This window comes from Phodopus roborovskii, unplaced genomic scaffold, assembly GCF_943737965.1.
Source record: "Phodopus roborovskii unplaced genomic scaffold, PHOROB, whole genome shotgun sequence".
In the NCBI taxonomy this organism is placed as follows: domain Eukaryota; kingdom Metazoa; phylum Chordata; class Mammalia; order Rodentia; family Cricetidae; genus Phodopus; species Phodopus roborovskii.
Window position 1 is genome coordinate 20,003,577 of NW_026126407.1, and position 27,672 is coordinate 20,031,248.

The following is a 27,672-nucleotide window of genomic DNA, read 5'->3' on the forward strand; positions in this document are numbered from 1 at the left end:
GAAAGAGCCAGGAGGGTTGCCAGCCATTGGGTAAAGGAAGAGCTATGCATGTAGTGGGTTTGTTTTGCTTTATTTTATTTTTTTAAGACAGGGTTTATGCATATCCTCAACTGTCTTGGAACTCTTTGGAGATCAGGATGGCACCTGCCTCTGTTCCCCCAGTGTTGTAATTAAAGGCATGTGCTACCACACCCAGAACGAATGCAGTGTTTCTATTTTACATTTATTTACTTTATTTTATGTGCATGACTGTTTTGCACAACACAACTTGGTGTTGAATGCCTAATCAGAAGAGTTTCTTTTTTGTTTGTTTGTTTTTTGTTTTGTGTGTGTGTGTGTGTGTGTGTGTGTGTGTGTGTGTGTGTGTGTGTGTGTTTTCGAGGCAGGGTTTCTCTGTAGCCCTGGCTGTCCTGGAACTTGCTCTATAAGACCAGGCTGGCTTCAAACTCACAGAGATCCAACTGCCTCTGCCTCCTGAGTACTGGGATTAAAGTCGAGCGGCACTACAGCCTGGCTCAGAGGACTTTCTTAAAGCAAAACTCCAGATGGAGTGAATAGTGCAGGCTTAATTATAAAATGTTTGCTGCAAGTGGTGGAACATGCCCATAATGCTGGCATTGGGAGGTGGAAGGAGGAGTAGCTCAAGGTCATTTCTAGGCCCATGCGAGTCTAAGGCCAACCTGGACCATGTGAGGAAAAAAAAAAATCAACTATAACATGCTGGTGCTGGGCATCTTGGAAGAAGAATCCCAGTTGTCTGTGCTTTCTGTTAATTTGTGTGTCTACCTGAAAGTCTGAGAAGTTGATAAGTATGGAATGTGTACTGTTTTACAAGAACTTACCAGTTTTCTGCCAGTGGAACTGGTTTAAGTAAAGGGTCCAATTGCTCATTTACAGATTACTTCTTCCATTGTGGCTGTTCTGGATACTGTGGGAGACTAAAAAAGACCAGTGTTTATCTGGCAGTGCTGGGTTCAGTATAGAGCCATCCAAGAAGGCCTTCAAAGGAGGAAGCTTTAGGGCAGAGAGCTTTGGAATGAGGAAAATCTGTTCCAAAGTTCAGAAAGGAGCCCCAAGTGAGTTCCAGGGGTTTATGTTCCTGCTTACTCAGCCTCCCCACCACCACCACCAAAAAAAAGTGTATCGGCCACTCAGGGGAGACTTGCAGGGGTTGATGTTGTTGTGGGACCCACATGTACTTTCTCCTTGCTTTAGGCAACTCTGAACCAGTGCAGCAGCAACAGCAAACATGGATATTACCCTGTGGACCTCTCATGAGAAGATGTTGACACAGCCCCTCAAGGATAGTGATGCCGAGGTGAGCACCTTCATGGGCTTTTATGTTGGCAGTGCTATTTAGATCACTGTGGGACTGTGGGTTTTTTGTTGTTGTTTGGTGGGGATTTTTTTTGTTTGTTTCTTTTTTTTTTTTTTTTTTTTTTTTGTGCTGTGAGGGGTAGAACCCAGGGCCTAACACCTGTTAGGCAGATGTCTCGACTACTGTACTAGACTCCTGGCCTCCAAATTGCTCATTAGGATGCTCAGTTGACTGTGTACAGACAGATTGAGGCTGGTGTGTAGTGTGGTGGAGCATTTGCTCTCCCAGTTACAACTCCCAACACCACCAAGGGAGCAGATTGAGAAGCTGTGGCTGATGGTCCTTCGGGGATAATGTAGGTATTTCTAAGCTCAGTGGTAGGTGCTCTAGAAAATAGGAAGAAGGTTGACCCTCCTTTACACTGCCCAGGAACAGACATGCTCATGTGCCTACAAGCAACTTGATTTTATAGTAGTCTTGTTGATATATTTATTTATTAGTTGTACAGTCCTGTGGTTTTAGGGTTCAGTGGTCCTCAATTTATAATTTAGTTATGTTTTAATAAACACACATAAATTGAACATAGGTCAAACTGTACCGAGTCTACTTCTTACCTGTCACATATCCAGACTTTGGCAGTGTGGAGCATGATAGTCAGCTTATCCCCAGGATAGTCAGGAGTGTATCCCGTCATGGGATCACTGGGCATTGCTGCTTGCTACCACTGCCCAGCATCGGGTGGAGAGTTCAGAATCTCTCTGGCCAGGAAAAAGAGACCTGTTCAAAGCTTGAAGTTGTATCTACTTGGTGCCTAGTGCTTTGCCTCTCTCAAAAGCTGAGAAATTTTATGTCCAGCAGCATATATACTCAAAGTGAAGTGTAGAACATTTTTATACCTGGGAATCCATGTGCAACTACCCTATTCTCCCTAAATTTCCCAACCGTGGGCATCTATTAATGGAGTTTCTGTTCCGCTGTATTTGCTAAAACATTTTTTGGAATAAGGTTCATGGAGATAAGAACTTAGTAAAATGTAAGGATAGAATTAAAAATTAGCTGGGGGTAATGACCACACATTTAATGCTGGCAGAGAGGCAAGTGGATCACTGAATTAGAAGCCAGCCTGGACTATATTCCAGGCCAGCCAAGGCATATAGTGAAAGCTCATCTCAGCAAATAATCAAACAATAAAAATTAGGCATGATCCTAAATCACATTGTTATGCTATCTGAGGGTGACCCTAGGCCTCTGGTCATCCATCTTCACTCCCAGATGTTGAGATTATAGACTCTTGCCAGTGGGTCCTGTTCATTTTGTTTTAAGTTTATTTTTGTTGCTGTTTTTCTAATTAAACTCTGTATGGCCAAGGGTAATCTTGAAGTTTCTGATTCTGCCATTTTACATCCTAAGGGCTGAGATTTCAGGCATGTGCCACCCTTCCCAATTTAGTCAGTGCTGAGGATCAAACCCAAGGGATTATGAATGCTAGATAAGCCCTCTAGCAAGTAGGCTACTATCCAACCTCATGTCTGTTTTCTTCTGATAAGGTTTACAACATTATTAAAAAAGAGAGCAACCGGCAGAGGGTTGGATTGGAGCTGATTGCCTCGGAGAATTTTGCCAGCAGAGCTGTGTTGGAGGCCCTGGGATCTTGCTTAAATAACAAGTACTCTGAGGGGTATCCAGGCCAAAGGTGAGTGAGTGTTTAAAGTCCTGCTTTGATCATTTTGTTTTATATTTCTTGTTATGTGGTTCAGGCTGACCTTGAACCCTAATTCTCCTGCCTCAGCCTTCCAAGTGCTATTGTGGTTTTAATTTATAATGCCTGGCTTTCAACTAATATATAACTTTCAAAAACTTGTAGCTTCCTAGTTGTAGGGTTGTCTTCCCTTCTTGCTCTGTGATGTAACTCCCTCAATTCTTTGCTTGGGTGGGATTCTGTGATCTTTCTCAGAGAAGTCACACCCAACAGTCCCTCCTCCCTCTGGGGTCAAGTGGTTATAATCAGGCTTGTCTATGAGAGATGTAGTCTAGGCTCTAGGAAAGGTCATTGTCCTGAGAGAAAGCTACAGAGAATGGCTTGCTCTGAGAACCTTTGAATCCAGGAAGTGAAAAAAAAAAACCAACCTGTATTGCGGGCTCAGTATCCCTCCTCTAAAATGCTTATAGTCAAAAGTGATTTTCATTAAAATTTTTCCATTTGATTCTATATCTAAAACTAGTGCTTCAAAACTTGAAACTTTGGGTATTTTGTGAGTCTTACTATGTAGTCAATATAACTTGGTGTGTGGACCAGACTGGCTGCAAACTTGTGTTGCTCCTCCTGCCTTTGTTTCTCAAGTGGTGGCTTGCAGGCATGCACCATTATGCTGATCTTTTTTTTTTGTTGTTTTTGGTGGTGTTTGCTGGGAGTTGAATTTAGGATCTAATGCACATTAGACAAGTCTCCTTAGACACTCACCACATTGAAACCAGTTTGTTGAGACAGAATCTCACTGCATAGCATAGGCTGGATCCTCTATCTATCCATCTCTCTGTCTCTCTATTAATCACAGTCAAAATAAGGCAAAGAAGATACAGGAGTTGACAGTGTTTTTACATGTATGTAGGTGTTTCTATGGAAACAGGAAAAAAGGGAGTCTTGAAAGAATACAGTGCATTCTGTCCTGAGGTACCCTTGTTTCTTTTCCCTTCCTTCCCTTTTTTGAGGGGAAGGGGGGACAGATATAGTACTAGCCTGGAATGCCTCCTGCTTCTGCCTGCCAAGTAAGTGCTGCTTAAAGGTGTGTACCACCAGGCCTGGCCTAGCTACAAATATTTCACTATATCCTCACAGCAGCTTAGAGCAGGACTCACTTCCCCCCACCATATTCTACCCACCCTTGGTGTCTTTGGCCTCTGTTAGGCACAGAGACTGAGCCCAAGGTAGATGTGGACCATGGTTCTCTTTACAGGTATTACGGTGGGACTGAGTTCATTGATGAGCTGGAGACTCTGTGTCAGAAGCGTGCGTTGCAGGCCTATCACCTGGATCCTCAGTGTTGGGGAGTCAATGTCCAGCCTTATTCAGGTGATCATTGCATCCACATAGACCCTGGGTAGTTCATAGGCCTAGGTCTATGGTGTTACAGCCACCAAGTCAAGTCCTACAAAAGGCTCCTCATAAATAACAGAGCAAGCCAAGGAGTATGTATATCCATCTCTATTGCCCTTGGACATACTTAGCTCTGCACTGCCAAGTAGCATTCTGCATTGAAACTTAGGATCAGTGGGATTAGGACAATGTTAACTTTCTAAGGCTCAGGAAAATCATGGCGATAACCTGCTGACTGTCTAATAACCAAGCTCCTGGATGCCACTTTGTGACTCATGACCTCTTTGTTGTCCCCATTTCAGGCTCCCCTGCAAACTTCGCTGTGTATACTGCCCTGGTCGAGCCCCATGGACGTATCATGGGCTTAGACCTGCCAGATGGAGGTCATTTGACTCATGGCTTCATGACAGACAAGAAGAAAATCTCTGCTACGTCTATCTTCTTTGAATCTATGCCTTATAAGGTAGGGTGGGGCGTGTGTCTCCTCAGAGCTTTCCTTATGAGTTGGCATTTGCACAGCACTGCTGTAGCCCCTTCTACCAGATCTCACCTCCTTGCCTCAAGGACTCTTCAGTCTCTTGGCACTCTGGGGACCATAAGGAAGGGGGACTTAAGGTTTGGGCCAAGGCTATGACATGATGGGAGCTATGACTGAGAAAGGATCAGATAGCCAGACTCCTAACAATAGCTGATGGCACCAGCAGGCTTGCCATCACCAAGATCAACAGGTACAAGGATAGCAATGTCCCCATCTCTAGAATCAATACTATCAGCTTCTAGGTGGTGTGTATTGGTTGTATGAGTATTTGCCTGACAAATATAAAAGATGTGTGTGTATCTGATGGCTAAAGAGGTCAGAAGAGGGTGTCAGATTTCCTGGAACTGGAGTTACAGACAGTTGTGTGCATGTGTATGGGTGCTAGGAACTGAATCTGGGTCGTCTGTAAGAACAGTCAATACTCTTATCTGCTGAGGCATTTTTCCAGCCCTTATCTGTATTATTTTGGTTAGTTGGTGTCTTACTCTGTAACCCAGGCTGACTTTGAACTCATAATAATCCTTCTGCCTCAGCCACTAGCTGAGATTATAGGCGTGGCTGTGCCTCTCTTTTTTCCTGGGCTTTTGTTCTGTAACATGGTTTAGTAGCTAGGGCTAAGACTCCCCTTTATCCTGAGGCCCCTCTGATGGCTCCCAAATCTGTGTTATAGCTGGCCTTTTATACCTTTGTGCAGGCTGAATACAGTGCCCTGCTTCAGGTCCTGGTCTGTGTTGTGGCAGATTGAATTGGCTCAGCTGGGTGGGCAGGGGTCACTGTGTGACCAGAGGAAGTGGCCAAGCCTGTGTCTTCCTGCTTCCGATAGGTGTACCCAGACACTGGCTACATCAACTATGACCAGCTGGAGGAGAATGCCAGCCTCTTTCACCCAAAGCTGATCATTGCAGGTGAGTGGCAAGTGGAGCAGCCTGGTTCCTGGGCAGGACCTCTGTGTCCTACAGAGAAGGATAGATAGATATCCTCCAGTTCACTGTGCAGAGCTCAGGACTTGACTTATTCTGTCCTTTTAAGACTTGGACTGTAAAGAGCTATTTTTCCAGCCAGACTGCTGCCATCTTCATGAGGTCAGCTCTGCCTGCTTTCAAGGGTCCATCTTGATTTGGTATGTGGAAGGCTGACATTTGCCCTCCTAAAAGGAGGGAGCCAGAAAGGCCATTGAACCCACTTGAGTGTCAGGCCACTTCTTCCAGCCATCTGCAGTTCCTCCCTGAGTGCACATGGCCTCCATAAGGGGCTAGAGAATCTAGGCTGGTTAGCTTGGGGGAAGGGAGCTTTCTTTATACTGTTATAGAGAAGGCATCCATGATTGTGAGGACTTTACAGGACAGCTGCATTTGGGTCACCTACACTTCTGTTACTAATCTCACCCATAAGTAAGCCCAATAAGCTCTGGTTTCCCAGGGTGAACTTGTACTTGGGTTTATTATTGACCATATAAGGGAAAGATAGACCTTGTTCATGTCTTGCCATCAATAGTGTTTAGTGGGTTAGTGCTTCAAGCCTTAGGCTTTTCTTAACATGTATAAAAACACAGTTGTGGTTTTATTTTGTTTGATTGGTTGATTGTTTTGAAACAAGTTTCATTGTGTAGCCCTGGCTGGCCTCAAAGTGAGATATCCACTGGCCTCTGCATTCCAAGTGCCAGGATTATAGGTGTGTACCACCACACCTAGCTCAGGGATGGTTATAGGGCACTTTGCACATCTGTCCTCAAAGATCAGGGGGTGGAATCTCCTTTCAGATCTGTGCATCAGAGGCTCGATCAGCTGCTCTGGGCATCTTTGATACTACCATGTTATCTCCTCTGTCTCAGGGACCAGCTGCTACTCTCGGAACCTGGACTATGCACGTCTGCGAAAGATTGCTGATGATAATGGGGCATATCTTATGGCAGACATGGCACACATCAGTGGGCTGGTGGCAGCTGGTGTGGTACCCTCCCCTTTTGAACACTGCCATGTGGTAACCACCACAACCCACAAAACCCTGAGAGGCTGCCGCGCTGGGATGATATTCTACAGAAAGGGTAAGTTCCCATATTCTGGGACAGGCAAAGGGTGGGCTAATGTTTCCTGTGTGGAAGAAACCAGGAAAACTCTGTATAGGTTTCATCATTTTAGTAAGGTGTTTCTCTTCCTACTACCTTATACCCCACCTCTGTATATACTTCCCTTATGGTGAAAGTCATATCAAAAGTTAAGTAGCCATAGCCTTGGAGAAGCTGATAAACTAGCTGGCCAGTGTGTCTTACCCGGTGGGATCTTACTGCTTTAGCCCACCCCACCCTATTGAGGGCAAGTCCTAGTCAGGTTCCTCCTCAGTCTCCCAGGTTCTGTGGCCTCTGAGGACCTTTGTCAGCTTGCTTGGTGTGGAGTTGTTGGGTTTGTTGTTTCTTCTTTGCTTGTTTTGGTTTTGAAACATAGTCTTCTTGTCTCAGCTTGTCAAGTGTTCAGATTATAGATGTGAGGCAGAAGCTAGGTTCCTGGGTTGGTATTTAAGTCACCCGACACAGACCTTTGGTGTGTCTGGTGTGTGCGGTGGGATTTGTTGGCCCTCAGCCAGTCAGCCTCTTCTGCTGTTGCATCATCTTGGGCTACAGGCAGCCTATCTCTCCTCAGCTCTAGAGCAGAGAGTGCTAGAGTAGCACCCATGCCTCCAGATGGTTTTGGGGATTCATTGAGTTGACACAAAGTACTTCTGTGCCAGTTCTTTGGCTTACAGTGTAGGTGTCTGTAACACTTAATCACTGAATAGGCGGTATCTTTCGTCACTTTGCACACAAGCCCAGTGACTGAGTTCAGTCCCAGAATCCACATGAAAGTGGAATGAAAGTAAAGAACCAACCCCAAAGTTGCCCTCTGACCTTTACCATGGTACCTGCTAAAGTACATGTGTGTCCACATGCATATCATGCCCATTCACAGTAGTAGATTTGTGGGCTTTTTGTTTTTGAAGCAGGGTTTCTGTGTACCCTGGCTGTCTTGGAACTTGCTCTGCAGACCAGGCTGGCCTCAAACTCAGTGATCCTCCTGAATGCTGGGATTAAAGGTGTACACCTTATGCCCTTGCTATAGTTGTGTGTGTGTGTGTGTGTGTGTTTTTTTTTAATTAAAGAAAAAAAGGGGGGCAAGCATGGTGGCCCATTCCTTTAATCCCAGCCCTCAGGAGGCAGGCCAATCTCTTAAGTTTGAGGTTAGTCTGGTCTACATAGTGAGTTCTAGGCTAGGCAAGGCTAAAAGGCAAGGCTGGCTCAAAAGTTCCATCTTCAGGGACCCTTGGCTCTAGCATTGTAAAACAGCTTTCACTACAAACCAACCAGTCCAGGCTGACATGGGACTGACTGCACATATCATTTTGGCTGAGAGGCAAAGGAAACTGGTCTGTTAACATTGTAATTTCTTTACCAGGTGTGCGTAGTGTGGACCCCAAGACTGGCAAAGAGATTCATTATGACCTGGAGTCACTCATCAACTCTGCTGTGTTTCCAGGCCTACAGGGGGGCCCCCACAACCATGCCATTGCTGGTAATGTCACCAAGACTATTGTATAGCCCTTGGGTTGCTCCCAAGCCTTCACAGCCCCATGAAGTCTATAATTCCCATCCTGCCTGTCCTCCAAAGATGTTCCTGGACTTCCACACTAGAGAAGGAACTTGGGAGAAAATGTCTGTACAGCAAAAAGAGAGGTAGTTAGTTAAAAGTAGTACAAGGTGAGGACAGAAGTGTCTGTTTTATTCAGATGGCCAGCAGTGAAGAAAAGTAGGGCCCAATCCTACAGACAGGCTGCTTCCCTTCCATTAACCCTACACCTGTGGGGGGTAGGCTCCCACTTTATAACTTTCACACCTTGGGGTTAATTCCTGGGTTTCATGGAACCCTACAGGCTCTCTTCTCCTTTTTCCCTGTATCTGGACATGTGGCTTATGGATAACCGGTAACAGTCTGAATCATCTCACTGTCATTTTGGCAGTGACCTTGGCACTCAGGACAAGGTGGAGTGTCTCAGGCAAGATATCAATGTGTACATTGATATTGCAAAGAACAGCATATGGGAACTTGAGAGAGAGCTTAACGGGGAAGAGCCTGGCTGCTTTTCCATAGGACCTGATTCAATTTCCAGCACCCATAAGGGTTTCACAACCATATGTTCTAGAGAATTCAATACCCTCTTCTGGGGAGAGGCAGGCACCAGCATGCAAATGATGCAGACAGACAGGCAAGCCAAACACTCATACACATTACCAAAAAAAAAAAAAAAAAAAAATTAGCATGGTGGCACATGCCTTTAATCCTAGCATTGGGGGGGAAGAAGCAGACAGGTCTGAGTTTGAAGCAGTTTAACACAGCACACTGGTGGAGCAGAGGATGCCAGAGGTGTAGGGCATGGGATGCTGTAGGCCTTGGGCAGGTGTTCAGATTTTCCTACTGTGCTTGTATGCTTAGCTCTCATAATCCCTGCTACCCAAGATGCTGGTCATCCTGGTCCAAGTGTTTCCATAAGCAGACATGGTGGCTCCGTACCAGGGCTTAAGTGTAATGCATTTTCATGGTGGTCTGCTTCTTGTCTCTTGTCGTCAAACAGCCCACAGGCATAATTAAAAGGGTGTCAGTGCACCTAAGTGGTGAGGGGGCAAGCAGGTTATCCCTTCTGAGGGTACAGCTCACAATGCTGTATTACATCACACAAGGCACTGACTTTGTTCATCTAGAGATTCATTTCCATATATCAGACATGAAATGGACTAAACCTATCTTTGTGGTAATCAGATTACCACTGGGCTTTCATCCCTAGAGATAAGATCACCTCTAAAGCAATCCTCTGGGAGTGGCTTCAGTGATGTCTACAAAGAGGGTGGCGGGGTAATTATAGGGCTAAAACAATATGGGGTATAGCACAACTATGATCCTGTTTCTATCCCTAGCATTGTCAAAGAACAGAAGTATATAATTGGGCCAGTGGGGGAGGGTTGTAATAATTCAGGCACTGGATTCCTTGAAAACAAGGTCTGCTCCTGAGTCGCTACCTGTCTTTAATTCTGTCTCCTTGTTCAGGTGTTGCTGTGGCCTTGAAGCAAGCCATGACTACAGAATTCAAAATATACCAGCTCCAGGTTGTGGCCAACTGCAGGGCTCTGTCTGAGACTCTCACAGAGCTAGGCTACAAAATAGTCACAGGTATACCAAATGCACAAAGTGCTGGGCTGACCTCTCTTGGGTGGGAATATTGAAGTCTTGTCTCTTGGTTCATCTAGTCAGGGTATGGTCTGCCACCACTGCAATGACTCTTGCCATCTCAAGACAGTTGAGCATACCCTCAGCTGTCCTTCTGTGTGCCTTAGTAGCTACCACCTGACACCCAATTTGGGGACTCTGCACAGTCTGGGAAGAGTCAAGACTCACCTGAGAGATGTCAGGTTACAGCTGTCACCCACTTGCAGGTGGCAGAGCCAGCATCCTTCCATCCATGAGGCCAGGACACAGTAGGCTCTACCTGGTTCCTGTCAAGGGTTAATGAAAGTTCAAAGTGGAAAGACCTAGAGGCTTAGGATCTTCTTTATGTCCTCAGGCTTGGTCCAGAAAATTCTGTTATCATCCCTGTTCTCACCTGTTAGTTGTCTTTAACAAGTGCCCCAGACAAAGACAGACTAGCTCACTTTTGGAGTCCGTAGTAGATTAACCCCATTAGCCCTTTTGCTTTTGGGCAGGTGCATCATGGAGCTTGTGGTAGAGCATAGCCATTTAGCTCACAGCCAGGAAACAAGAAAGAGAAGAAGGGGTTGAGATCCCATAGTCCTCCACTGACCTGAAGACCACCTAAGCCTGTCTTTTAGGGCACAGGGGTGGTTTTTCATTATATTGCCCAGGCTGGCCTCCATTTCCAGAATGCTAGGTATGTTATGGCACACAGCACAGTGTCCAGCATCAGGACAGTCTCTCAACAGGTTCTGTCATCTTTGGATAATGCTGGACTAGAGAGCAAGCCTTTAACACCATGAACTTTTAGGGAGCCCTTGAGATCTGAATCTTAGCATTATCTACTACACTGATAGCTCCTTTGAAATTTGAAGGCTTAGAACACAAACCAGATGCCTAAAAAGTTTTGGATTGTAATTTTTGTATTAAAGATGCTCAACAAATAAGGTCTAGCAGATATTCTAAAATGTGAAAAAACTTAAATCATGAAACACTGCTTCTGGTTTTGAGCATTTTGATGGAGGGTGTTCAATCTGTTTTACCAGCATCATGGGGTTTGGAACAAAAGCCTCCTAATAATGTGATTATTACCCCATCTGTGTAATTAATTGAACCCTTATTAAGTCCTTTGGTGCTACTTAAATGGAGCTCTTTTTGTTGTTAGGTTTTTGAGATAAAAGACTCTTGGCTGGCGTCCCTGAGGCGTCGAACTCATGAGATCCACCTGCCTCTGCCCCAGTGCTGGGACTGATTGAAAGCATGTAACACCATGCTATGCCTGTTCCAGAAGGAGCCTCTTAAAATTTGCTTAAGAAAGACTGGGGGCGTGGCTTAGTGTTAGAGCGTTTCCCTTGAGTCATTTGTCACAGAATACGAAAAAAACTGAGTGCTCTTAGGCTTGTGTGGCTCTCTACCATGTTCTGGCACAGGCAGTATAGGCTAGAGAAGTTGCTGGATGTTTCAACCAGAAGTTTCCATACCACTTTGTGTTGTCAACCTTCTATGTCCCATTTTATCCAATGTTGTTTCCAGGTGGTTCTGATAATCACTTAATCCTGGTGGATCTCCGTTCTAAGGGGACCGATGGTGGAAGGGCTGAGAAGGTACTAGAAGCCTGTTCTATCGCCTGCAACAAGAATACCTGCCCAGGTGAGACTCCTACATGGTTTTCTTCCATAGCCCTTCCATCTGCATTTCTGTCAGCCAGTGTTGCAAGTGATTCAGCTTTGGAGACAGACCGCAGTGGGAGAAGGGCAGAAAGGAAAAGGCTAATTGAATGGCACAGCTGGCGAGGCAGAGACTCTAAAACAAGTAGCATTTCTCCTGTCAGGTCCAAAGCCACACCAGAGGACTGCTTTTTACAGGTTAATACAGTGGCCCACATGCTTCTTTGTCTTCAGACCCTAGTTTTTAAGTCAGTTGCCTTCTTGCTAGATCAAGCTGAGATCCACAGACCAGGATCTTTGCCCAACCAATATTTTTATTTTATTTTATTTTTTAAATTGTGGGCACAGTGGTGTGTTTGAAGCTCAGGCCTTATTTGTCTCAAAGGTGACCGGAGTGCATTACGGCCCAGTGGGCTGCGACTGGGGACCCCAGCATTGACATCCCGTGGACTTATGGAAGAAGACTTCAAAAAAGTTGCACACTTTATCCACAGAGGTAAGGGTGAAGTGTTGGAAGTTCAAATGTCTTTCTTGTGTATGGTGTTTCTTGTGGTTTAATAGCTAAGACCCAGCCATTAGTGAAAGCTGGTCTACAGATCCCTCTTGTATGAGGTCTATAAATAAGTACTGCCAAGGGACATATTTATTCCACAATCGTCTGAGGGGAACAGTGACACCTATGAGTTATAGCAGGGTATGTGGTGAAGAAAAGCCCTCATGGCACTCACTGTCTTTTGCACAGGGATTGAGCTGACTCTGCAGATTCAGAGCGACATGGCTGTGAAGGCCACCCTGAAAGAGTTCAAGGAGAAACTGGCAGGGGATGAGAAGTACCAGAGTGCTGTAAGGACTCTGCGGGAGGACGTGGAGAGTTTTGCTTCAAGCTTCTCCCTACCTGGCCTGCCCGACGTCTGACAGAGCTAGAATAGCCAGCATCTACCTCATGGGTAGGACTGCTCCAGGACCCCATGCCCTCTCGACTACCAAGCTGCCCTGCAGCAGCACTAAGCCTGCCCCATGCTTCGGAGGGTGTTTCTGACAGGCTGATTTCAGTTTAGAAATTCTGAAACTTCACTTCTTGGCAGCTGTATATAATTAACTATTCTGAAAAAAAAAGTACTTTGTAGCCATTTGATCTCACTGATTGCAGTATGAGGCAGAGCTATTAAAAATTACAGAATTCTTCTTTCTCCTTTTTCAGTGGGTCCTGTGGCAGGTAAGGAAATGTTAGGTTCACTCTTGTGTTACCCTTGTGTTTTTCAATTTTTCCTATTCTGTTGCCCAGTAGAATGCCAGAGGAGCACTGAATTTTCTGCTCTGAGCTTGAGATTATAAACTAGACAAGTATATAAGCAAGAGTTAGGGTTGGGTGCTCAAAAGATGACTAGGCTGCTCTTCCAGAGGGACCCTGATCGCTAGTACCCACATGATGGATCCCAGTCATCTGTAAGTTTGGTTCCAGGAGATTCAACACCTTCTGGTTGCTAAAGGCACTAGGCAAACATGAGGTACAGACATACATACAAGCAAAATAGCAATACATGTAACATTTTGTTTTAAAGAAAATTACTATCAGCAGTTTGAAATGTTATAGAAGGGCTACGGGTGTCACTTAGAGGTACTGTACATCAAAGTCTGTATGGTTTTGCCTAGGGCCTTGGTTCATGCCTAAGGCACAACAGTCTTATAGAACTGGCTGTCTATGGAAGTGCAAATCTCTTTCTGGTTTGAGAATCAGCAGAGGCCAAATCTTTGTGTTCCACTTTCCTGAGATAACCAGCTCCTTCTTATAATTAGGAACCCACATGCCACCTTCCCAAAGAATCTTTATTTTTCACATTGTTGAATTGCAAACCATCGGTGACTTTTTTTAAATATGCACAATCAAATTTTTACCCACAGAATGTCTACAAGAATTATAGCTTTAAAAAATACAACCAGTTCTTATATTTTAAAAATATCTGAACTCAAATAAATTAATATCTTAAAAAGTACACTCCTCATACTATTTGTTTGGCATTTACGCTGGTTAAACTTTTGTGTATAATGCCTGTGGGACACGGTCACATCAGCAGTGCTCTGGTTCCAGTACTGTGACTGCAGTTTGCAGGTTGAGACTATATTCAGACATTGTGGGACATGCAGTAGTAAAATAGCTTCTTTGAAAATAGCAAGAGTTCATTGCTGACTGCTGCTCACTAACTGCTGTGTGCCTCAGTCCAGCCTGCAGCTCCAGCTGTCCAGTTTAAGATAGTCTGGCCAAGTCTCCCTGGGAGCTGGTCCATTGTTGGTACTGTCTCCACCATGTGAAGACAATTGTGTCTGTTTCCATGGGGTGTGGTGGCATACTGGTCTCCTCATCTCTGACTGTAGGACCACTGTACACTTTAGCAAACTTAATTCCTGCTTTGATGAAGACAACTACACAGCTCCAAGTAGGACTTCCTGGGGACCTACACTGTAAACCAGTAAATCAACACTGTAGGACGAATTTGTTTTTCCCACTGCTACACTTCATCTGTTCCTGCTGTTCCCAAAGCTTAGTGAGTGGGCCAAACTCAAAGACTCAAAGAAAGCTTTGTTTTCAGAGCAAAATAAATATCATTTCTGAAGCCTAAGTATGAGTGTATTCCTTAACAATTCCAGTTTGATCACAGTATTAGGGGGAAGCCATAAAGCTGGCTAATTTGTTCCAAAGTACAAGCCAAGGCACTTTCTTAGGAGCTTTCTAAGGAAGTAGAAAGTAGCCTGAATGGCCTACTGCCATGAGGATTTGGTACCTCCAGAGGCCTTACATACCTGATGATAGATCATCCCTGACTGGGTGAGCTACTACCACCCAACTATTTGGGAGATAAACCATGGCAGTCGTAGCACCCAGGCTGGGGAGTGGCATGGACTGAGTGAAGCAGGCGGATAGCCAAAATGCATGCAAGATAACCTACAAGTTCTGCCTCCAGTACCATATGGCACTACTGGCTTTGATACTTGGCCAAGAAGAAGGGAGGTCTGCTTTCCTAGGACTAAGATGGGAACTAATTAATTTAGATGGGGTTGAAATCCTTTGTACTTCAAATACTGCAACTGAACTAAAAGGACTTAAAAGTCAGATCAGGAATGACAAGTCATGACTGAAGTCCAGTTCCAAGTTTAAGAGTAACTTCAGCTACTTGACTAACAAATCATGGAGGGGTGAAAACATTTGTTTTTGAGACAGGATCTGTGGAGATCAGACATTTGCCAGCATGTGCCACCACCACCTGGCTGAGTTAAAATATATTTGGTTGTGAGCCTAACCTTTAACGACTGAGCCATCTCTCCAGCCCAAGTTAAAATATTTTTATTTCAAGGTTCCTCTGAAGGGAAATGGTGAGGCAGGAGGTGGCAACTCAAGTCAGTAAGTTCCACGTGTCTGTCCCCCAACATTATATAGAAGACCATGAACTGACCTCAACAGCAGAGCGGGTGAATGTTGAGGATTGTACAAGCATGACTTGTACAATGGTAGAACAATGTACCAGCTCAGCTGGATGGTTTTTAAACTGGACAGCTTTTAAAACAGGAAGGGACATAATTGATTGGCAGACAAGTTTTTACCGGTTTTAGTGCCAGGACTCACAATGATAGGAATAAAGAAGAGCTCTGTTATCTTTCTGTGAGGTGTTATTAATAGTACAATTTAAATTCGCCAGGCTAGGGATGTAGTTCAGTTGATAGGGTGCTTGCCTAGTACATATGAAGCCCCAGCTTCATTCCCCAAAACCAAGGAATCTAAGCACGACAGACCTGCAATCTCAGCATGTGGAGGCAGGAGGAATCAGAAGTTCAAAGTCAGCCTTAGCTACAGAGTTCAAAATTGGCCTGGGCTACATGAAACTGTCTCAAAAGAACAAAACAATCAAAAGCCTTACTAGCCTAACACTACAGTTGGAAACCTTTTGTTCTTTGAGACAGGAGTCATTATTTAGCCCTGGCTGGCCTGGAACTCCTCATGTAGATCAGGGTGACCTCTAGCTCACAAGAGATCCACCTGTCTCTGCCTATTGAATGCTGGGATTAGAGATGGTGTACCACCACACCCAATGACCACATGAAAATTTAAAGAGCTGAGTCTTGTTGCATAGGTTTCCACAGCATAGAAGGTACATACACATCTTCTAGATCTCAGTCCTCTAAAGCAGAGGAGCAAAGCATTAACTGCCTCTGTCCAAACTCAGCCCTGATAACTAATCCTAAGAGGAAGCATGATTTTGCCATTAAGTGATCCTTTCAAATCACCACAATAAAGTTTTAAAACTAAAGTCTAAATCTAGACACTGGTTCTGGTGGCACACACCTATAATCTCAGCAATTGGGACATGGAGGCAGAAGGATCAAGAGTTTAGGGTTATCCTTGGTACATTCTGAATCTGAACTCAGCCTGGGTTACGTGAGATCCTGTCTCAAAAGCAAAATAAATCTTAAGAGTTTGACTCCTTGTCAGTCTGTACTTAGTGAGGAGCCATTCAAGAGAGGCACCTGTTTGCCATTTCCACACCTGCCACACGGGACTTCTGCTCACTCCACATCAGTCTTGGCTTTATCTTCTGGGTCACCCTGTGGCTGAATGCCAAGGAGGTACCTGGTACCTGGAGCTCCACTTGAGACCACTCAAGTCTGTGCTTTCAGTGTGCAGAAGGCCAAAGTAGCTGCCTTCCTCAGTGTAGGGAACAGCATTCACCTTCGAGTCCCCATGCTGAGGCTGTAGTACCAGTGACTGACCACTTCCCAGCCTGGCTCTTGAACTCCATCATTGATCCTTGGAGGCTTTAGAAAAGGGCACTTAGCCAACCAGTCAAAGTAGCATTTAGAACACTAAGAAGCAACCGCTGATGAGGGAGCCCATGAGGAGAAACCACAGCAGCTAAGGTGTCTGTAAATACATGTAACAGCCACAGTGACAAAACCCTGGTTTTAGCAAAACCACATCTGTCTAAAGTGAAATGGGGACCATGACCTGAAACTCTGTGTCAAAGACCTGGGTAAGGAACGTGACACAGGAGTGGCATGCTACAAGCCATCTTTGATTACGAGGCTTCTACAGTGTTCCTTCTTGTGAGAGACTTCAGTGGTGTGGCCAGCTGACAGACCTGAGTGCAGGGAACACAGCAAGCATCTAACAGATGCATGCACAGGGCTGATCCGGGTCCAATTTACTGCAGGGTTTTGTTTGCTTTGATAGCAAATTAAAAAAGCAGCAGTAGCAACCAGAGCATCTATTTAGAGAGAAAATATTTTCCTCCTCAAGACAGGGTTTCTCTGTGTAACAGTCCTGGCTGTCGTGGAACTTAGACCTAGTTGGCCTTGAACTCACTGAGATCCGACTGCCTCTGCCTCCTGAGTGCTGGGACTAAAGGTGTGTGCCACCATGGCCTGGCTGAGAAAACTTTTAAACAGGTCTCATATTTTCAAGATTGTGAGAAGCACTCCGTGGAGCAGCTGCATCAGGAGTCCCAGGGAGGTCATGATGATGGCCACTTGTGGGTCACATGGGGACAAGAAGCTGCCTCCTTCTCAGGCTCAAAGTTCTTTGAAGGGAAAAGACTTACATAGGGATGATTTTTAATGATAGGGTATACACTGCCTCCCAGATGTGAACTATAATGACAACAACCTGGAAGCTGGTACAGGATAGCCTTGCTCCCTAAGTTCCAGTCAGAACTCAGTTGTCACCAAGGCCCCAGCCCCCAGGAGAGGTAACAGAGTATGGCAGACCATTCCAGGGGCATCTGAGTTCATGTTATGGCCGAAAAGAGCCAGTGGGCAGCTCCTGTCATGCACAGTGGGGATGGCCTACAGCCTGCTTCATCTACAGCTCTCCAGGTAGTTCTTGTACTGGTTGTAGCTGTTTGACATCTGCTTCCTTGACAGAGGGGAAGATAGGACAAAGGGCCACTTGTGGTCTGCATCCCCCAGGTCTGATGTGTCTCTCCAACTGACCAGAGCACTGTTCTTCCATGTCCTTGTTTCAGAGTCTTCCCTCAGTTATTGGGTTCCAGGAAACCAAGTAAAGGGCCTTGGTAGAGGTAGATGAAGGCGATGGCTGTCCTGTGTAACACACACCACAGTTCCCAGGCTGATTCTGCCACTTGGGTGTCATGTGGGCTTTGGCTACTTAGCCTCATCTTTTCCAGCCCCACAGGGTCTGGAGCTTTCTCTTCCTGCCCAGACTGCTGGTCCTTGGAAAATTAAGGATACCCCCTTATCTGGCAGCCATTTCCCCATGGGACCAAGAGCAGCTGCAGTTCCTCCAGCCACCTCTAGAGAGCGGGGCTCCACCTTTGCTCGGCCTACTTTACACATTGCCCAGAGCAAGATGGGGATCACAACTGCTACCTGTTTCCTTGCCGCTGACACCACAAAGCTCAACACTCCAGCTCAGGCAACCATTTAGTCACAGCAACCCTTCTCCCTCCCCATACCGAGTCACAGGTCTTGGTCACAGTGGCTGGAACCCTTAGATTTTGTACAAAAAGCTGGGGACATAGTCAAACCTGAGCAGGGGGTGGGTGGTCCCAGGTGACTCCCGCATGTAGTGCAGTTTCAACAGCTCAGCCAGGTACTGCACCACCTTGATGTCCTCATTCACTAGTCCCAGGTTGAGCTTTAGGAAGCTGGTTTGTCTGCTGGCCACGGCTTCTTGTGTCTCCTCACTGTGGGCAGGCAGGTGTAGGTGATGGCAGAAGGTGTACAGGAATGCCTTGGAGCAAAGCTGGGTGAGCATGCTCTGGACATGTAGGTAGTATGTGCTGCCCCGCTTGATCTGAGTGCGATGGTCAGCCAGGCGGGGCACCAGTGTACCCCTGTACAGGGGGCAGCGGAGGGTCTTGCTGTCCAGGTCCAGGATGCTTGTATAGCGGCTGTAACGGCTCAGGGTATGGAGGGTTCCCATACTGGCAGGGGAGGCCACCCTGAAAGAGATAGGTCACAGTCAGAAAAAAAGGCAAGCGTTAGAAAAACTGAGACAGATACTTAGAGATGAGAATCACAGTCCCCAAACTAACTCCCATCCAACCAGCATATATTGGCCCTAGAGGAAATTCAAATGCTTTGGTTCCCAAGGCCCTGGGTAATTTGATTCCTGACCTCTGAAGCATCTATTACTTGACTAAGTGGATGCTCCACAGAGTGAGCCAAACTTTCACTGGTGCTTCCAGAGCACCTGCCTATCTGCTCTCCCTAGACCTCCTCAAACCAGACTGAAGCACTTCAGGCCTCTCTCATCTCTGGGCTACTAGCTTAGTCAACCTCCTTTACCCTCATCTCTGAGATGGAGAGATACTTCTCACTGTTACTGTTCCTCATGGGGTCACCAGATGACAAACTAAGTCGCCTCAGGATGGTACCTGGCCTTCAGTGAGTACTGCTATCACTGTTAGTGCTACCACCCATTGTGGTGACTGCTAAGGAATTGTCCATTCTAGAGCCCTGGGGCTACATCTCCCTCCATGTTACGTCCCTACTGCTCAGCAGCATGTGTTCCAAGGGGTGAAGTGGAACAGGCCAAGTGCTCAGCCTTCTGAGGCTGTTCCCTAAAAGCCCCCAAGTTTCTTAGAAAGGCAGAGGTTTCTTTTCTTCCCGTCTCTGTTCAGCTTCTCTCTACAATGCTCCCCTCAGTGCCAGCTGGCTTCCTGTCCACCATGTGGCTGACCTTCAGGCCTGGTTCAGATGGCACTGCACGGTCTCTCCCTTTTAAACTCTGTAATAAGCTCCTAAAAGTAAAACAATACAAAAAAAAAAAAAAAAAAAAAAAAAAACTCAAGTGGGGGTGGGTAGAGTAGGTAGAACATTTGCCTGCCATGCAGAGGCCAGCACCACAAGAACACAAAAAAGCTTCCCTTTAGGGCAGTCTTCCCATAGGGGCTGGCATTTCCCACCTGCCCAGCCAATAGAACTGACAAGATTTTACAGACGACCTTCCTCTAACATTTAGGGCTTTTGTAAGACATGGCACTGTACAAAATGAAATACCACTGGGACCACAACTATGTTTTCCTTCTTGGTGTATTTCATAATTACTTATTAAGCATCTACGACCTAACCAGGCATTGACCTGAGCTGAGATTGCACTGAGTCCTGTCTTCTTCCTCTTCATGGGTGCATTGGACTTGAAAGGAGAGTGGGACCTGGGGCTTGGGGAAGGCCAGAAGACTATGGCCCCAAACCCTGAACCAGTGGCAGTGGGTGGACAGCACACCTCATAAAACAGAGAATTGGGTCCTGCAGGCGAGAAACAGTCCACGAGGGCAATAAGAGGTTTGGAGAGAGCGTCCCTCACCCTCTGCCAATCCTAGTGCCTCAATGGCTTGCCTTTGCCACCCCGCACCGGGGGACCTTGTTAAGTCCACACCAGCTTCTCCATTACATTTAGTTTGCTTTTACTCCCCCTGGGGGTCCAGGCAAATCCCGAGCTCAGTCAGCATGTGCAGCCCCTCTCCCCACTGGGCTCAGCACAGTTCTACCTGTCTGACCCTCTATCTCTGTTGTGATGTCCCAGCCTAGGCCATTTCCGGAAATTTAGATTTGACACTCCCTTCCTCCCAGATGCTGGCTGCTTCCAACATCTTCCATTTCTGCTCCCCATAAAACTCTTCCTCAGGAAACCAAATACACAATCAGGGCCCAGACCTTGTGCTTCCTTACAGTGAACACCGCCTATTCCCCCAAGCCACTGCCACCATCCAAACCAAGGAGGCCCCCAAGCCAGGACCCTGCTGAAGCCCCTACCTCTCCCATGCACTCTCTATTAGAACTGGGTCCTGTTTAGCCACCAGTCCTGATCTTGTCATTGCTGTTTAGCAAGCCACACACCTCTCCCTGACATTCACTTAAAATGATGGGAGAATCATAAGTGGCTGATCCAACCTCCTATTTCCAGGCAGAAGACCTGAGTAGGGGAAAAGAATCAAGGGCCAGGGGAGCTGGTGGTTCCCGGTAAAATCTTTTAAAAAGTAGTCAATGATTACGCATCTGCTGTTGTAACACAGACTTGCCCGCTGACTACAGTAAAGAAGATAGCCTCAGAGAGGTTAGGCTGGTGGCATAGTGAATGGTGAAACGGCTGGATTACCTTGTAATTCAGGCACTGGGCAGAGGCTGGCACTTCACTTAGCTCACAATACTCAGCAAATGACCATTCAGTAAGTCAACTCTATGATTCTATTTTCCTGGAACGCAGGAGTGACCTGCCCAAATTACTGGTGTGGCTGAGCCAATGCAAGGTGACACCCTAACTTCAAATGTGAGAAGGACAAGCTTTAGTGATTCCTCACTTCCAGAACAAATACAACAGCAGAGTACAAGCTTTGGGAGCTCTATGTCTTCCTCAGTGACAGCCACAATTCTTTACACCAATGTGAACTGGAGTCAGAAGGAACATAAGACCTTCAAGTCCAATCATTCTCTGATTGCACCGGACCAAGACTCCAGTTCTGTTTTTAAATTATTTATTTTCTGTGTATTGGTGTTTTGCCTGCATGTATGTCTATGTGAGGGTGTCAGCTCTTGGAGTTACTGACAGTTGTTAGCTGCCATGTGGGTGCTAGGAATTGAACCCAGGTCCTCTGGAAGAACAGCCAGTGCTCTTAATGACTGAGCCATCTCTTCAGCCCCAAGACTCCAGTTCTTATGTCAGACAGACCAACTGATTCAAACACACACACACACACACACACACACACACACAGAGTAATTCTCCCAAACATGGAAGCAGGAAGGGGCCAGCGTTGGCAATCACTTAGCAATTGTGAACCCCCTCCCCATGACAGAGAAGGCAGTGAAATCAAGAGTGATTTGCCAAAGGTAAGAACAGTGAGTTGGGTTATCCATTGTCCAGAAAGCAAGCTTCCCTTTCCCGGGGGCCACAGAACAAGCTGCTTCATCTCTTAGTCTAGTGCTCTTCCCCACCACCTGGAACCAGTTACCTCTGTAGGCCAATAAGCTTCCACTTCTGAAAATCCATAATATGCAAAGGGGAGGAAATCCAGTGCTTCACTGGCTTGGCATAGTAGCCATAGCTGGGAACAAAGATGGACAGTGCGGCTACAAGCTTCCTGACTATGGTTTCATCTTCGCCCAGGACCACAAGTGTCCTCCCACTAAGTAGGGAGTAGATGGCTGGGTGGGCAAAAGGGTACTGGCGGATGAATTTTAAGGCGTTCTGGCCAGCTCTCTTTTTGTGTCTCTCAGAGGATAGGCTAGCAGAGTGAGCAGAGGGGATTCTGTCTGAGCTGGTGGAGGCCACACTACCCATGTAGCTTGTGGTATCTGAATAGTTATCCAGGCTCGTCTTACTAACATCTCGGCTAGCCAGAAGGCAGCCTGGATTCAGCTCATTAGCAGGGAACATTTCACAACTGTTGTCTTGGGAAGGATCAGTGTTTTCCATCATGATGTCCACATGGATCCCCTGGTCCTTCTGCCTGTAGCGCTGTGGGGGGATGCTCACCACACCATCCTCATCAGAGAGAGTGTAAGCTGCGGTGGGAAGAGGAATCATCAGACCTTCACTCTCCTTTCCAATACAGCAGCTAGAGTCTATTTGGGATGGGGTATTTTCCAAGCTGCCCTCCTGAGTCTCACCCAGTTCTGGTGGGCTGACACTTGCCTGGAAATGGATGGCCCCCTCATCATCTGCATAGGTTTCTTCCTCATTAATGGCACTTGGGTAGCTGGCCTTAAAGTCATCAGGAATGAGGGCCTCCGATGGGCAGGTGCTTAAGACTTCAATACTGTCCTCACTAATTGTCCTGTGGCTGACTGCCTTGCTACGGACGACATGGGGACTCATCGGCACTGTGAGGCTGGCCTGACTGTCAGATTTAGACAGCACAGAGGATGACTTCTCTGTGCCCAGAACCTCGATGCTCTCCCCACTGCTGATGCTCCCTTTCATATCCATGTCCAGGTAGTCCAGGTTTTCTTGGAGGTCAAAACCGCTCGATTCTGTTGCCTCCACTTCCTTGTACTCGTCATCTCCAAGTTCCTGCTCCATCTTGATCAACACAGACTCCACACTGGACTTGTAAGAACCAACACTAATTAACACTTTAGGAATGGGGCATTCTTCCACAGGCCTGGAAGGCAGCCTATCCTGACTGGGCTGAGAGGGCACATTCTCTTGTTTCTCCATCCTGTCATCAGCCTCCACAAAGTCCTCAAAGAGGAAATTTGTTATGTGCTGTTGTTTTCGAAGTGCTCTGTCAATCTGACTGGTCAGGAGGTAGCACAAGTCCCCTCTGAACATGTGTTCAATGTGGCTAAGGTGGGCCAGGGTCTGAGTGAAATACTCAGTGTCACAGAGTTCCTCCAAGGTCTTCAACTTCTTGTCAAAACACTTGGTGGACTTTGCTTTGATGAGTTTTGGGGTGTAAGCTGGTCTGCGGGTATAAAGGTCTGCATCAGCTGACTCCTCAGGGTTAGAGGTAGTGGATACCTGGTCAGCCTGATCTTGGGTATGCTCCGTATCACCAGGATGCAAATCAGGTATCTTCATCTTCTGACGAGGGTATGAGCGGATCTGCCTCAACAAATCTTGATGCTCAATGATGGACTTCTCCACATTGGCCAGTTCATTGGCTTTCTCAATTGCCTGAGATGTATAAAAACCTTTGTCATTGGCTTTCTTCTGGATCTCAGTTTCTGTGTTCAGCACTGTCCTTGTGTAATCCAAGTCTTTCAGCTTTTTTTCAAGTTCCCCGGCAAATGCCTTCCTGTTACCCATCTTCAAGCACTCAGATGCTTTGGAAAATTCAGCCGAAAGCTCCTGGAATTGCTGCATGATTTTATGCTGGTCTGCAGATATATAAGCCATACAAAAGGGCCTCACAAAGCCACGGGCCTCCAGGTCATACAAGGTAAGGTGGTGCACATATGCAAAGGCCCCTTCCTTAGAGTCTCCCAGTACCACTTTGGAGTCCTCCACAAAGTTCAACTTCGGGTAGGCAGAACCAGGAGGATGACCTACGAATGAAGCCTGGTAATCCACTGACATGATCCGCAAGGAGAAGTAATTGAGATCAAAAGTGCCAAAAACTTTGGTGTCATTGGGGATAGTCAGCAAAGGCTGAGGTCCCACCTGCTCAGAGAACTCGGAAATAAGGATGAAGTCCCTGGAGAACTTGGCCCCGGACAGTTTAGACCAGGGGTTAGCCCCCTGGCTGGCATAGGGGAAGAGAGGGACCGAGTACTCCTCTGGCAAGGCGGGCTCATTGTAAGGCTCTTCCTCGTACTCGTCTTCCTTGGTGAAGGCCACCACATCAGGGGCGCTGATCATATTTCCTGAAATACGGAGAGAACATTGAGAGGAAATGGAAAATAATGCGGGGTTAGTCGGCAGTGAAGTCCGGCCTCTGGATGAGGAAGCGAAGCTCTTGCGGCCTTCTTTGCACTTCCAGGGGTTCTAAGCTGCCTCTCACACACCCAAGAATCCAAATCCCCGAAGATTCTCAAGGTTTGGAACCTGGGAAGCCCTGAGAAGTCTCATGAACTCCAAAGCTGCAAGCCCAGATGACGGAGAAGTGTAGCTACTCTCCGGATGCTTCCCCGGCCGGCGTATGGCTTCTGAACCGAGGTCACTAGCACTCCCCGGAACCTACCAGTGACATCAACAGTCCCAGCTCTGATCAGGTCCTTAATCCCAGTCACGCGCGGCTGCAGTCAGTTAAATGGGCCTCCTCACGACCTAAGGTTAGAAACTGTCGCGGTTCCTAGGACTGTACTGTCCCACGGAAGCTACCGCGGAACCACCATCTTGGTATCACATGACTCCCAAGCATCAGCGTCGCGTGACCCGGAAACGCTCACTGACTTCCGAGTAAGTGATGCCTTTTAAGTCACTGTCAGTCAGTCCCCCCCCCCCCCCCCCCCCCCAAGAACAAGCCCCATTAACCAACCACTGTCCTAAAGAAAGGGAAAGTAGGGTACAGCGGGGTGGAAGGGAGGAGGAGAAACAGCGTTAGGTGAGCGTGCTGGGGCATGAAGCATTCTGGGAGTTGTAGTTCGAGGCTGCTCGGTTAGCGGAAGTTTGCCGTGAGCGCGAGTTTAAGCGGGATTCTGAGTTGTGGGTTCCACGTTGAGGCTGCAGTGGCCTGGGAAAGGTGCAATATTAAAGTGGCTCTCGGAGGGGTGTCACGTGGCTTCTTCTCTAGGTTCCCCAACATGTACGGGGCACCGTGGAGTTGCTGCTGGCGCAGGGCCTAAGGAATGATTTTCCCAATCACCCTCTTAGCGTTCCAGTGGCAGCGACGGCCTGGAGGCCGTGCCCTGTCCCGTGCTGCCATGGAAATGGCCTTCCGAGGAGTGCGAAAAGTTCTCTGTGTAGCGGAGAAAAACGACGCTGCCAAGGGGATCGCCGACTTGCTGTCCAATGGTCGTATGCGGCGGGTAAGAAGCATTTCAGTTCGTCTTCCTTGAGGAACGCCCACAAAAAGTTAGACCGTGCGTTGAGTACTCAAAGCCTAGGCGAAAGCGACTCCGCCTATAGTGCGACAGAGGCCCCTTCTAATCCTCCCTCACCCCTCAGGCTGTCCTTAGACTTAGGGATGCTTTAAACGTAGGCCTTTGATGGCATTTAATAGATCTTTGCCCATCGTCCCTGTCTGATTGTCTCAAATACCTGTGGACGATGGGTCTTCTGTGAGTCTGGAGCGATTGCGAGCAAACATGTATCCTGTATTCTTTCTTGTTGAGTCTGAAGTTCAGTTGAGTTGGAAACCTGTACCAAACTCCTTTTACTTGGCGTTCAAGCCTTTCTTATCGATCCTACTATCCCTGCATGCTGCAGTCCCAGTGACTATGTCTGGGTGGCAACCCTAGGAGTAACACATAGGACAGTCTCTTGACAAAGGAAAAAAGGAAGATGGAAAGGGTAGCAATCCCAAGAACTGTTGCATTATCACTCAGTTGGAGGTACTTCCTATATAAGCTCTTAGTTTCTCTTTGTAAATGACAGGATCTCTAGACCTCTGCCTCTAGTTCCGAAATAGTGGAAGGGAGCCAAAGTTGGATTGACACTGCCCCCCAACTTCACCTTTCCAAGTGTCAAATATCCTTGAGTAGCAATTTCTTTTATGGAGATAAGGTTTCACTATGTAGCCCTGGCTAAGGAAACCAGGCTGGCCTTGAACAAACAAGAGCTCTGTTTGCCTCTGCCTTCCAGGTATTTGGGTTACTGGTTGACATCTAGCCTAACTACTGCTTAAATGTCTATCTGTCTCTCTTTTTCATCTATGGCTACATGTATGCTTGTGTATCATATGTATGCCCACGGAGGCCAGAAGTGGGTATCAGATCCCCTAAGAACTGAAAGTACAAATACTGCTAGGAATCAAACCAAGTGCTCGTAACCACTGAGCCATCTCTCCAGCCCCTTAAATGTTTATTTTTAAGGACCCCACCTCCCCACATACTAATCCCCCACTAAGCCTGGGATACTTCCTCTCTGTCTCTCTTTGATTTTCTTTATTATTTTTCTATTTTGTTTTCCAAGACAGAGTGTAGTGTAGCCCTGTGTCTTGGGACTAACAGTATAGACCAAGTGAAGGATATTTTTTTTAAAGATTTATTTATTATGTATACATTCTGCCTACATATCAGAAGAGGGCGCCTGATCTCATTATAGATAGTTGTAAGCCACCATGTGGTTGCTGGGAATTGAACTCAAGACATTTGGAAGAGCAATGAGTACTATTAACTTCTGAACCATCTCTCCAGCCCAAAGCCAGGGATTCTTATTAATGTACCATCATGACACGTAGTATGTCCAAGCTAGAATAACAGAGCATGTTGCTGCTTTTCAGAGACCAATGAGTACATAGGAACAGCATTTTTCAAACAGTGCTTTCTTTGGAGAGCTGGCAATCTTAGAAGACAGTCTTTAGCTTGCAGATTATGTAGGGAGAATGGGGGTTAGGTAGAGAAAGGATAGCTGTCAAGTCATTACGAAGCTTAGTCTTGTCCCCTGGTTAACCCATTTTGAGAATTGTTATGGTCTGTAAAGATAAGTAAGAAGTTTGTAGGAAGAATTAAAAGATGAGAATTTAGGTGACCTCAAACAGCTAGAGCAGTCCTTATTTAATGCCGGAGAGGTGGGTTTATAGTTCTGATTATGCATGATCAGGGCACAGGACCTAGGCCCTGGATGACCAGAGTTCAAGAAAATATCGTTACTTGCTTTAGGTTGAGGTTTTAAAGCTAAGGAGAGGGAACAGGACAGGGTTGAGAGAGATTTATTTGGGGCAGAATGAGGATAGTTAGATAAGCTGTCTGTTGTCTCTCTCTCTCTTTCTCTCTCTCTCTCTCTCTCTTTTTTTTTTTTTTTTTTTTTTTTTTTTTGCTACCACTGGGTGTCTGGAGTTGGACCAGCTACCTTCTACAGTCTTCAAGTACCTGCTTCCTAGAACTTTGGACTCAGTTTCAGGACCTTGGCTTTTGGTCAGGGGGTTCATGCTTCAATTTGGAGGAAATGTCTTACAGCAACCTTAAGTGTGTTAAGTGTGGGTGGTAGTAGTATAATCATTTTACTATCTAGTTGTAGAAGGAATGTCGTTGTTTGCTCTGTCATGCTCACCACCATTAACCTGCTCTGTTACTGAAAGGAAAAGTATTGACTCAGGACTCCCAAGGTCATGTTCTCAGCATAAAGATTTATTTGCCCCAGGGGACAGAAGGCAGGGAATAAGAGAGAAGAAACACAGGAGATAGAGGACAAGGGAGAAGGGGGAGGGGGCCAGGGAAAGTGGTAAGGATATTTGTCCCTGGGGGGACAAAGGACTGCCCCTGGATAGAGAGAGGAGACAGACAGACAT

At 46.5% G+C, this 27,672-nt stretch overlaps 3 protein-coding genes across 4 annotated transcripts in view; 2 read left to right on the top strand and 1 right to left on the bottom strand.

The window, feature by feature from the left end:
- The first annotated feature begins 1,053 nt into the window (after positions 1-1,053).
- Positions 1,054-13,821, top strand: Shmt1 (serine hydroxymethyltransferase 1). Its single transcript, XM_051180493.1, has 12 exons — positions 1,054-1,076; positions 1,216-1,318; positions 2,866-3,011; positions 4,273-4,388; positions 4,715-4,875; positions 5,774-5,855; positions 6,782-6,994; positions 8,376-8,492; positions 10,020-10,142; positions 11,694-11,810; positions 12,213-12,323; positions 12,570-13,821. The coding sequence occupies exons 2-12, from the start codon at positions 1,250-1,252 to the stop codon at positions 12,740-12,742; spliced, it is 1,428 nt and encodes a 475-aa protein (XP_051036450.1). The 5' UTR covers positions 1,054-1,076; positions 1,216-1,249; the 3' UTR covers positions 12,743-13,821.
- On the bottom strand, positions 13,636-24,655 carry Smcr8 (SMCR8-C9orf72 complex subunit). The gene is made up of 2 exons (XM_051180491.1): positions 21,790-24,655; positions 13,636-18,777 (listed from the first exon to the last, which is right to left on the bottom strand). The coding sequence occupies exons 1-2, from the start codon at positions 24,138-24,140 to the stop codon at positions 18,324-18,326; spliced, it is 2,805 nt and encodes a 934-aa protein (XP_051036448.1). The 5' UTR covers positions 24,141-24,655; the 3' UTR covers positions 13,636-18,323.
- An 88-nt stretch (positions 24,656-24,743) lies between these two features.
- Positions 24,744-27,672, top strand: part of Top3a (DNA topoisomerase III alpha) — a 32,908-nt gene continuing 29,979 nt past the window's right edge. Inside the window, exons 1-2 of one of the 2 annotated variants that reach the window (XM_051180495.1) lie at positions 24,744-24,963; positions 25,095-25,249. In XM_051180495.1, the coding sequence (XP_051036452.1) occupies positions 25,145-25,249 (105 nt within the window). In that variant the 5' untranslated portion in view covers positions 24,744-24,963; positions 25,095-25,144. Of the gene's footprint in view, positions 25,250-27,672 lie in introns of both variants that reach the window. The other variant, XM_051180494.1, reaches the window with a different exon arrangement.